This window comes from Venturia canescens, chromosome 9 (genome assembly GCF_019457755.1).
Source record: "Venturia canescens isolate UGA chromosome 9, ASM1945775v1, whole genome shotgun sequence".
Lineage (NCBI taxonomy): Eukaryota > Metazoa > Arthropoda > Insecta > Hymenoptera > Ichneumonidae > Venturia > Venturia canescens.
Window position 1 is genome coordinate 15,359,004 of NC_057429.1, and position 12,798 is coordinate 15,371,801.

At 37.8% G+C, this 12,798-nt stretch overlaps 1 protein-coding gene across 7 annotated transcripts in view; it reads right to left on the reverse strand.

Moving 5' to 3' along the window:
- Nucleotides 1–12,798, reverse strand: part of LOC122415511 (lachesin-like) — a 165,053-nt gene that overhangs the window by 77,518 nt on the left and 74,737 nt on the right. For all 7 annotated transcript variants that reach the window (XM_043427651.1, XM_043427649.1, XM_043427648.1 and 4 more), the window contains one exon: nucleotides 968–1,122. In XM_043427651.1, coding sequence (XP_043283586.1) covers nucleotides 968–1,122 — 155 coding nt within the window. The remainder of the gene's footprint in view (nucleotides 1–967; nucleotides 1,123–12,798) is intronic.

The following is a 12,798-nucleotide window of genomic DNA, read 5'->3' on the forward strand; positions in this document are numbered from 1 at the left end:
TATCTCTTTTTATCAATATTTTTTTTCGTTACGTTTCATTACAGAGCAATAATAACAACAAAAAATCGTTCTCTATTATAAAAAATAGAAGAATCCCGAAAAACCTCGTATTCGAGTATGTCCAGAGTGCGGCAGGCCTCACGCAAACTTTATCCTTGACATTACTGTCACTCGATAATTAAATTTAGAAGTAAGATAAATAGAAACAGCCGAATGAAAATAATTAAGTTCTCGTCTGCGCTCTACTGAGAGGTTCCATTTTTCCTTTTTATCCCATTTTGCCCCCGTAACTCCTACGTAATATTACACAAATGTATGTGCCCGTGAATCGTTATATATCGATGTACATATATAGTGAGGATATTCACGATTAAATGCAAATCCCAGAGCGCTTATCGGCGTCGCTGCCGAAGTGCGGCATGCCTGGCACGCCACGAATTTCACCCTCTCCATTCCGACCGGCTTTTTCACCCGAACCATTTCCTTTCTTCTGGTCTTTAACCTATTGCTGCTCCCTCCCGTTCGCCTCCTCGTTCACCTTTTATTGTATTTTCCTCTACGCTCTTCCATCCCCTATTTCATTTTGTTTTGTTTCAATTTCATTCCATAGCGATACAATTACCGCGTGCACATCGCGAGTGCGTTTCCCTTTTAATTAAGCGAAATTTTCTTACCAACACACAATCCTGAGTTATTGCTCACATAATTCGTTTATTCCTGGCCCTTTCAGTGCCTGGCCATATTAAAAGATCCTATTTTTTAAACCGCTATGCAAAAATGTGCCAGCTCGGTCTCAAACGAACGGAGATTTTATCCAAATTTTGGACTCGTTCGTCTTCGGCGTTTTTGACAACCCCGCCGGTAAATGTTTATTTATCGCTCCAGCTAATCCGACGATTAATTCATTTGCTCTCGGATCAAATGATCTAATGAAAAAGTGGACAAAAATTGAAGTCTTTTGACTCACCGTTCGGTTGCCTGGATGTTTAACGTGACACTTTAGTTCGGCTTTTTGGCCGACGATGGCCGTCACGTTCCTGGGCGAAATGTCGTCGAAGTATGGCTTGTCCCAAGCTCTCGTTGGCTTGCTACTCCCAGCAACTACACTCGCTAGACTCGAACCTTTCAACAGAAAATTGGAAGAAACAATTATTAATAATTTACGGTCGAAATTGGGATAAATTTTTGCATTCCAATGAAATTCTCTTGTTGAATTAAATCTTTCTGAGGTTTATAAAAAATTTATGAATTATTTCGTCCTATCTCATTAACTTGACAACATAAGGGAAAAATTCAATGGAAATTCAATTTCGATGTTTATCGCGTAGCGATTATTGGATGCGGGTGAATTGGTCGCACACGTTTGTAATTTCGTTCAACTGGTTTGCCTACATTCATCAGCGCACCAAATATCCGTGGCCCGTGTAGAGAGAAAGGGACAAAAAGGCAAAAACAGAGAATGAAACGGTAAATTCTTCTGTTGAGTTTACCGAATTTCCACGGATCGAGCTGTGTAGCGAAGCTTGTTGAATCATTGGCTATATCGAGCTCAGCAGAAACGCATTTCGATTTTATCCTTTGCGTATAGTTATACGAGGGAATCTTTTTACCCCATTTTCCCTCATCACCCAACGCACAGCAATTTTTTTCATTTGTTCTCGTCAAACATCCGGTACGGATTTTCCAAAGTTATACATATCGAAGGTAACGACCACGGATGATCCTCTGAAAAATAATATCGAACATGCTCGTCTCATATCCATGGCTTTCGAATCAGAAAATTTTGTGCTGTTTGAAGTATCAATATTTCCGCTCATAATTTGCTCTGCAATGGAAATGTTATATTAATATTCACTTGATTGAAGCCCATGGAATTGCCATTGAGCTCGAAACAATCAGGATTTTTTGTGCTCAATCGAAGCCTCGCACATTGTTCGAACAGTTTTTAAATTTTCGTCGAATTCGCTTGTTATTTTATAAAGAATGAAGGGAGAACGATTATTTATTCTGACGATTCGGTTACAATTTTTTCTATAGTTTTATTCAATAAAATACACGAAAAAAATGGTACCACGTCGATTGTATTCGATTGGAAAATGGAGGTGAAATGAAACAGGGCTTGAAGAGTGCAATAATCTCACGTTGATCTGGCATTTGATCTCGTTTCATTTGCAGTTAATACTGTTACGCTGCTTCAAAGTGTACATTTATACGTCGATTTCCAAAGATCTTTTAAAGGTATTGTTGAAAAGGTGGATATAAGAACGACAGAAACGGAATAGTGCACGAGATAGAGCGATAAAAACACACGAGGGATGGTAATGCTAAACCTTGCAAACTATGAAATTTTCCAATTCGGTAAACGTCGCTCGTGCACGCTCCAGCGAAGTATTGAAATGGTGATAGCGAGGGTGGATTGTTACGAACAACTATACACTGTAGATGGATCAGGAAATGTTAGAGAAATTGTAAAAATTCTATTGAGCGAGACAAAATAGATTTTTCTTGAAACTCTTAAAACTCTTTGAGGATTTCCAGTTATATTTTTTCTTTTTATCGCTGCATTGATGATGATTTATCAAAAACTCCATGAAATTTGGTGTTTTAGAGAAATATATGAGTGGCAAAACGCATTTTATTCCATCGAACTATTCTCCTTCATTCTGTTTCTTGATTTATCATGTACGAAGGTTAGGGTGGTCCAAAAAAAATATTTTTAATTTTATGCTTTCTAAAAAATAAAAATGAAGCTTTCACTCTTAGTTTACAAAGGTAGAAAAAAACTCGTAAAAAATATGACGAAGTGGCAAAAGGAAGCTCAGTTTGTCCGCTTCAAAATTACGTTTAATTTGAGTTGAAAGTACAATTCCTATGAAACATTGAAAATATTTTCTCGATGACCATTCGAAAATCGTTTGGCGAGTAGCTTTTGATAGAAATTCGAAATTACATTGAAATAAAGGGAAAGAGTGAGGGGGGGAGGGGGGGAGAAAGCCAGACTCGGTGTTTCCGCCACTCCATTGACCCCGATATCATTTCAATGATATCGAGTAACGAAATTCATTAAGCTAGAAGAGATGTGGCCCTTCTCTGCAAAGTTTTGGGAGCTCTGGGTAAAGGATTTCTATCCTGAAATCGTGAGAACCAGTGAGAAAGAGAAAAAGAAAAGTGAGAGAAGGAGAGGGATAAAGAACTAAGGTTCACATTATTCGTACGGGAAATGTATGTTTATAGGACCTTGGGGAAAGAGAACGATGGAATTTATCGTACTTTTCGTTGGAGAACGTGCATACCACGTGGAAACTCCAAATGCACACGACCTCGACTCCCTCCAGAAATGGTTATCTTTCACGAAAGGCTTTCGGTGACTCGTGCCCCTTGCTCTTATCACAAGCTCCATTTCGCCGACTGATTCACGACAGTTGAAACACCGAGTAGCCATGCAAGATTTCGTTATTCTTACGAAAAACGATTATTTGTAATCTCTTTTCCGCATGAGATTGAATTTTCTAAATCACACGTTAAGCGAGCGTGCAAAGAGCGATTATCCTAGTCTTCTATGCGGGTTAATTATTCACAAGTGATTTGGCTCCGCGTATAACTTGTGCTGTGGGAATGTAATTGGTCGAACGTTTGTTTTTTCGAGCAGCCATTGATAGGGCCGAGTTTGCGCGATAGCTACGAAATTCTGTCGCCAGTTTCACTGGCCCTGACCCTGGTCCCCGAGCCTTCTGATCATCACCTTGCTACCTCCTTTATTTTTATTTTCAAGTACTTCTTGGCTCTGGAGCCTCTTAGTTTCAATATCAATTTCCAGATTTAAATTTCTTCAATTTTCCGAAAAAAAAACCCGAAAAAATTGCGAAATTCTATATCTACAGCACGTTGAAGTGATATTCTTCTTCTTTAGAAACGTTTTCTTTTCAAACTCGCTAAAAATATATAATTTCACAATTTTTTCGGGTTTTTAAAGGTTCACATGGAAAGAAAATATATGAAAATGGAAAAAAAATTGGAACTTTCGTTTCTCAGACAATAATTACGATCTCCGCATTGTTCACAGCTGACCATCAAACTTCGAGCATAAACCACGTACAAATTAGTATTTTTCACATTAAAACAATGTTTTTGTACTCTCGAAATATCGTCGAAACTATACCGAAGAGTTCGCTGCGCTGAGTTATTTCCGTCTATCTTAAAAACGTTTCCGAAAACAATCGATTTTTTCAACTTTCTAAAGCAGTTGACGATCAATCATGATTATTTGCCTCCGGTTCAGTTCCACAAGCGAAGCAACATTTTTCCATGAATTTTAACGTGATGCTACTGTGGTGGTCTGTTTAGAATGATATTTTGGTAAAATTTAAAAAATTTCTAATCAAAACCCTGTTCTGTTTATTTACTCAACACTTGAATATAGAACTTGCACCAAATTCCATTAAAAAATCGACTGTTTTGACATCAGCAGCTCTATTCAATCCAAACCCAGTGAATGCTCGAACCCTCGGTTCAGCAATCCTTCGTATCTCGAAGTTACACGTGCCAATATAATGAAGCTAATCCATCATACAAAGCAGCCGTTTGATCGATAGCCTTTATAAATCTATTGCATTGATAGTGCGAGCCCTGCTACACTCTTAACCGAACACGTACTTTCGTAACGTCATAGAGTTTCTAAATATTCTCATAGAATAGTTCGGGACACTGTGGTAGACAATAATCAATAATTGTCTTAAGCATAACGAGACGAAATTCTAATTTCTACCGAAATAATTCATTAATTGGAGAGTTTATGAATTTTTTTATGATGAAAATCATGTTTCTTGTGTAGACAGCACAGAAGAAAAGAAGTGACGAAAACCGAGTGGACAAAAAGGTAAAGGGTTGGATGTAATCAGAAGAGACACACGGAATATCCTCGCCCAGTCACAATCTGTAATTACGTTCGGAAACTACATCCCATCTGTGAAAGTGTACGTACCGTGAGGGTGGATAAGAGAGCGGGAGTGAGGTTCGGGGAAAGTGTGACAGTTCCGAATGCACTGAACGTAATAGCTGTTAGCACCCGGTCGAGCCATGATTACACCCTGAACTGTCCGAACCATCGGATTTCGTGACTACCATGACGCCTTCAGTGCAAATTTTCTCATCATACACTATTTCCCATGGCGAATTCGCTCTCTCTCTCTCTCTCTCTCTCTCTCTCTCTCTGTCTCTCAAAACCAAACATTTCGAACGAGTTTTGAACGCTCGATCGACATATCCGCAGGAGATTTCCGCTTTGGCTTGAGCTCTATTGTTAGTATCGTATTTCTGTTGGCCCCCGATCACTCTTCCCGATTTCATCTAATCAACCTTTCACCGCGAGCACCCTTTTTCGACAGGTTTCCTCTCGAACGCTGAATGAAACTGCGAAATGTTTTGTTATTCATATTATCCTGAACGAGTAACAATCATTACTTTTATTATTTGCGTTAGAAAAAAAAATTGTTTGTCTAAAAAATCCATTCAATGGGACGTGGATATGGTGGATTCAACTGATCTTTCGTTGGATGAATCAAAATATTTGCCATTTTAAAAAATAGTCGATTTCACTATTACTAACTCAATCTCTACGAATTTTAGCCAAGTCGAGTTGCGATAAAAGTTATTAGGTTATGAAATTTTAGACCTGGAAAATATCAAAAATTCTTGTACTCCATGAAACAAAATTGTGTACCCTAAAAAACCCGAAAATATCGAAATAGAGCGAGTCAGTTCGTAATATCAACGTATCGACAGATGAGCACTTCACTTTCCGCTCCAAATCTTCAACTTTTGTAACGCAATGCCTGAGCGAGTGCGATCTTTCTATATATAAATTGTTTTAACTATAATAAGAACTCTTCTTTTCACGGAGAAAATGAGGCCGAAAATTCTAGAAGAAAGCACTAGGAATATGGTATCTCGGGGACAGTATATTCGTATTAAATTTAATTCGAAAAGCAGCAATAAGAATTGTTCTATCCACCATAGTAAAAAGACCAATGCCCATACCTTTTATTCAAAAGACTCGAGAGTCTTTTTCTCTATGTGCATAGCAAAAAATGTTTTCAGTCACTTCAAATGTTTATATTGTAAAGTATGCGCTCGGGCAACCCTGAAAAAAAAGTGAAATTAGTGAGTGAAAATTTGTGATTTACAATAAATTTCCACTAGTAAGTGCTAGTCTGATGTGATGAGTAACACTCGAAAACAAAACGAAATATAGTTCTCTCGTGCATCACTTTTCGCTATCCACACGAAGCTGCTTAGAATTCAAGGGACGAAAAATAACAAAATTCAAAAAATACTGTGCTGTTTGTAATCGGTGCCTAAATATTTTGAAAATTCTTGAAAAGTAACATATTCTTTACTATACAAAACGAATCTGTTTTCTCCGTGTAGTTTTTACCAGTTTTTTCACTAACGATCACGTGATGCTAGGAAATCCAGTAGGCAAATTTGATTTCTGGTTAACGGATCATTCTCAAAAGTCATATTTGTACGTGGAAATTGTGGAAAATGAAATCATCTGATATTCATGGTTGTTCTGATTTCTCCGGTTTCCGGAGCGAATTGTTATTAACAGAGATTCGTACCTCGAATGTGTAATGCATATGGAAATCGCTGCATGAGTTCGGGTTTCCGACGCAGCTTCACATTTTTTTCGGCTGCGAATAGATCTCCAAACAATACGCCGTTTTCGCGATCAGATTTCTCGCTACGATAACCTCTAAAAATATTGATAACGTTCGTTAAATAATTGAAACCTTCCATGGGGCCACGCTCCGGTTCATCAGAAAAACATGCTCACCAAATATCAACGAGAATCAACTCCTGTTTTACCTAGAAAAGCTATGATTGTTGTTGAAGGTATTCGAACAGAATTTCACTCTTCTCAGGTTGATGCAGATTTTGATCGATCGGTTAACTTTTCCACTTCCGGTAAAATAATTTCTCCCCAATTGACTTATTTTGCACCGTTTCCCACATCCGCGGTTGAAATTAATTTGAATAATCCTGGAGCTGCTCCGACTCCAAATATTGAAAGCTTCAACTTTTCAATGAAATTCATTTCTCGATCTTCAATCCAAGTATTAGATCTCACTGAGTAGCTTGAAGCAGTTTTTCAAAGATCCTTATTCTTCAACGAATATTGTGAAAAATTGGAAACACATGAAATTTTGGCGAACTCGATTCTCTTTTAGGAAACTGGATATAAATAGTATTTGCGAAATGCCCTTGATGAAATATCTTTCCCAAGTAGCGGTGTGATTTGATCCTGTTTTTCGAATCGCCTCACGAACGATTTCATCCTGGAGAATAGTGGAAACCCTGAGGATTCTCACGTGACGTAAGTCTCGTAGAAAGTGGAGTGAGGAATTGCAGTGGAAAGAAATACATAAATGTATATAGAAGTGTTTGAAGTTGTACACGGGGCGCGAGAGAAGAATATCGTACAAGTTTGAGGGAAAAAGTTCTTTCGTAGTGCGCTCCTCGAGTTTAGAGACTAACATACTTCACTGTAGTATTTCTTGTCAGCACAAGAAAGAGATACGTAAGCAGGGGTAGGCCGGGAGCAATGTTGGGCTTCGTAATAAGGGCTGTGCGCAAAGTCCTCTCGCGAGGCATTCGTTACTTACCGACCATTAAGGTTCAGCGTGATCGAAATACCTCGTCGACTTTTTTCACCCTCCGTGCATCAGCTTCTCCGCGTGTACGGGAGGCGTAAGATAAAACTTTTTTCTTCCATTCTTCTGCCATTTTTATCATGAGTTTGAGGGAAAAGTATGGCGGTGCGAGTGCCGCTGATTTCTGCCGTTGGCATGGCCAACAGCGCACTGTTTCAGCATCGTATTTTGCTCGCCTGGAAATTTTCATCTCACGGATCACTCTGCTCGCGGTTGAATAAGCACCAACAACGATCACAGGCTGGCCCAAATTCGTGAGCGCAAAATGCGATGATAAGCCCCCGCGTATGCTATTTGTTCAGTTCAAATATTTAACATTGTCAGATATTCGAAATAGAAAATTCACCGGAGGAGGAAACGGACTCTGTTTAATGACAAGCAGAGAGAGTCCAAGCTTTCATAAACCTTTGCATTAATGGCGGAAGGCAAAGCTGATGAAACTCCGGCTAAATTTATTCGAGTCCTGCACACGGATTTTCTCTGCCTGCGTGGACTGTTTCCCATCAAATAACGAAAAGTGACTAAGCATTAAAAAGATTAATCTCAACTGAGGAGTTGTCCCAAAAAAACTCAACGTGGGGAGTGAATATTCAATGAAAATTTTGGAATTCTCAAAAAGCCTTTTCTCGTATCTCACCCTGAAGCCGATCGGCCTCTATTTCGTCACATCTATCAACATCGAATGTTGCAGTGAATGAATACAGAATTGCTTATGCAGATTGAAGCAGATGGGAATTAGACGAACGGTGTACTATTTCCGTCGATCCAATGATCCTCTACTTAATAAGCAAATTCGGAACAATGTATACATATATAGTCAGCGAGTTCATATAGATTGATGCCAAACAGTATTGAGAATCATGCAAACTGGGCCATTAGAAACGGATCCTCATGGTTACACTAGAAAAATGTGCGCACGAGCACTTTTCTGTTTATTATTTATAGAAATTCGAACCAAATCATTTTTTCCCTTTGACATTAGCTGTCATATCATTGAAAATCATCAAACGTGTTGGGCTAAATTCAAACAATATAACTGGTCATCGTTGGACCGTGCTTTTAATTGATATATGAAATTAATACGATTTAGGGCTTGACTGGGTACCGCAAGAAAAATATAATTTTCTCTGCTAATGGATAATCGTCGTAGTTTTAATTTTATTTCAACGCTGCCGTTTATAATGCGATTTATAAAAGTGGAGAAAAATAACTGTGAAGTTAGTATGATTATACTAACAATTGTTCGTAGGGAGATTACTTTTTTTGGTTATTTTTTCAAATTTTTTTCAGTAAAATATGAATATGGGAATAATTATTTGGAAGACATAAGTATGAGTAAAAAAGAAGCATTTCCAGCGCTAATTCGAGGAAAAATCGAAATTCTAGCAGAAAAAAAAGTCCGCACTTTTGGGGGGTACAATTTTTTTTTTTAAATCACTGTAAATTTGATGACACAAATGCAGAAAGTCCGCAACAGAACATTCCTACGGATATGCGGAGCCTGTCCATAATTTTATGAAAATGAGCGGATGCTCGTGAACGTTTGATGGAGTTTTTACAGTACCGCAAAAAGATACTGTGAGCGTGCATCGATCAAATAACTGATGTCAAAATATTGCGAAAAAGGTTATTTGCTTGTAGCGTTGGTGATATTCGAGCCGGGGTTTGGCTCCAGTCTCTCGTTTACTCGCATCGTACGAACAGCATTTATTTTCATGGAATAATATTGATCAGAATAAAATTCGGATGGAATACTATGGCATCGCGTGATTATTGCACGGAGAGAAATTCCCAGGGAACTTCATTTCCGACCACGAAATCAGCACGGCGAGCTTGTGCGATAATAATTCAAATATTTCTCATTGAAATTTCATCAAAATCCACGAGCCAGTCATTTTTGCTCCGGCGCTTGACGAAAATTTAATTTCTTTCGTGAAGACCAACAAACTGTCAATGAAAACCCGATAATTGCGATACCGCATTTTCGATGTTATTTGCTTTTCTCGTGGAGGGGAAATTCTGTGAATAATACAATGAAGCAACGATCGCACTCGAATTCATTGGGATTGGGACATTAACCGTGATTTCCATTCCCAGTGAAATAAAAAAGCCCCAAAACTTTTGTGTTACGTGCCAAAAATATTGAAAACACATGAGAAATCTGCTGTCTCTTTAAAGAGCCTCGTTTCCTTCGCTCAAAAAATCCTTCGGTAGTTCACTATATTTATTCGAACTTTCATCTTTATTAAAAATAACATTTCAAAAAAGCTTTTCAATGTCACTACTTTTCATTATATTTCCAATCTTTGCTAAATATTTATTCTCTTTTAAGAAATTTCTTCCTTAATACTCTGACAACAAAGTTTCTGATCCTTTAAAAATATAAAGCTGGCGAAGATCCGAGTACTCTACTCACATATATAATGTGGATATATGAACCCACATACATATACATTACGCCATAAATGTTATAGCGGAAGCTCACATACAGTAATAATGATATCGGAATGGTGGCCGAGCTCATATGAGAAGAGAGATGGCCAGTAGTAGAAGCAGTTATAGTTCCGGCGCATCCTAGCTCTGGAAAGCTAGAAAGGGAGAAGGGCGAAGAGGAGAGGGGGGGGGCGAGAGAATAGTGGAGAGAGGAGAAGAATTTTACCGATAGTTCGAACGCGAACGTGAGCAGCTGAATGAGGCAAACTTTTATATCCGCAAGTTGCGGAAGAGAAGCTTTAAAGCGAAAAGCTTTAACGGGCTTTCGCACCTCTCGGTTCGTCGAACAAAAACTTCTTTTCGGTTAGTGTTTTTTTTTGTTGTTTTTTTTTCTATTTATTTTTATTTTTATTTTTTTTTTTTTTTCATTATCTTATTTTTTTCGTGACTACAGCATCGCTGTATCGGTTGGTCGAGGAATGTTATACTCAATATAGTTCGCGGTCCATTCTGTGAGAGAGATTCGCGAAAGAAAAAAAGTGGATCCTGGGACGAGTGGGAGGGAAAAAAAGGCGGGATGAAAAAGCCAGCGTCACAGAGATGAAGAATGAGGGGAAACAAGAAGAAAAATAATAAAGGGAACTCTCGTCGAGAGAGCGAGGCAAAAAGAGTAAAGGTATCGTCGACGAATAAAAGCGAAAATGCTGATAATATATGTGGGACCGGAAATCCCGGACTGAAACTTGTTCGTCTTTCGACAACAGCGATGTGGGACACAGCTGGTGGTGACACACTTTCCTCTCATTATTACCAGCCGCTCAAAGTCTATACGTCAAACAACGTGCGTATCACTTTTGATCTCGTTCTCTCTCTCTCTCTCTCTCTCTCTCTCGTCGTTTCCTCGTTTCCTTCTTTTTTATTGAGCACGACAAGCTTTTATTTTCTGATTCTTCGACCAACCCTCTGCTTCGAAGCAGAACCGTCGCACAATGGATTTTATTCATTTCAAACGTCGGAAAGGTCGACCCAGAAAATACGAATCTTTCAGCCGTGAATTCGTTCCTTTACTCTTGTCAAATAAAATCTGCAATTGGAGAAAATACATTTTTTTTCTTCTTTTCTTTTGAGTGTATCGAATTACTTTTCCGGCATTCGAAATCGAACGCCTCCTGTTAAAAAGAAAAAAACAAATTGAAAAAAAAAAAAACGTGGAAGAAAATGCTACAACGATAAACGAAAAGTTCCAGTTTGAATCTCGACCTCGCAGCTCCTTAAACTCGCGCCATTGTTTTTTCTCCCTCGGTACCTCTGAGAAATGAGATCGCTAGTGTGTTTAGTAAGGCAGAAGAGAAGTGAAAAGACAAATTGAAACACTGGAAAGAGTGGAAAAAAACTGAAAAATGAAAAAAAAAAAAAAATGCAGACGAAGCAAGAAAACGTAAGTGAAGTGTCACTGTTGTTTTTTCTGCACCTTTCTCTTTGCTTACCCTCTGTTTTCATATCCACGCTCCTGTGCTCTTTGACTGTATACTTTGGTAAAATAGTCGCACCGTCTTGTGATATTTTGCATCTTTTGTTCCCTACCCTGTTTGTCAACCCCTCGTTACTACAAATATTACAAGTGTCAAATCTACAAAGAAAATACTCTCAGCATTTTCCAAACAGACAATCTTGGTTTAGAGGAGAATGAAACGCAGGCAAATATAAAGGAACAAAAGGAATCAACTGCATCCTGGATTAATGACCAGAAAATACGAGAAATCATAAAGAAGAAAAGTCAATTGGTATTCTGTTAAAAAATACTGAAGATTTTGAAACCCAATCACCATCTTACATGAAGTAATTATGGGCTAATTATGAAGTGACAGAAATAAGAAGACGAATTGCACAGTAATGAAAAAATATCTTAAAACTCATTAATGAAGCAAAAAAATCAGAAATATAGTTGCACTTACGAAAATGCTCGGTAGAGCCAGGTACATTAAATCTAAGAGAATCTTTTGAAATTGATTCACCGCGTTTCGTTTTTCAGTTACTCACATTCAAGACCCAGTCCTTTGAAAATAAATGATTCATTGATTGAACTTCTATCAAGAAGTTTTTCTAAGTAAACAATTATTCTTCAGTTAGCAACATCCCTAATATTATATTCCACCAAAGGATGAAATTTATTTCAAGGAGCACCAGACCATACACAAGTCGAAAACTATCTCATTCGATGTTGAATATACACAGTTGATATTATAAACTATTTTTGTAAGTCTAATCAATATCGAGAGACGATATATTTATTTAAAATAATCATTTTATTGATTAGCGTGACATGTTCATGATCTAAAAATTCGACCACGACTGTTGATTTATCTCTTCTTCGTTTTTCTTGATGTTACTTTATTTTTAATATCAAGGCATACACGTTGCTGTTATTTTCATAAATTAATGATCGTCGCGTCTATTTCATTTATCAAATTTCAACGAACGAGTTGTAAAAACCATGATAATCGTTGCATCAATCATAGACTAATTATCGCAGTACGAATGTGAATTTATAGTTGTTGTAATCTTATTAATTAAACGCACTATTCCAAGTAGATTCAACTACCAGATAATACGATAAAAAACACCATTAAGATCATTTACTGATAGTGAGTAA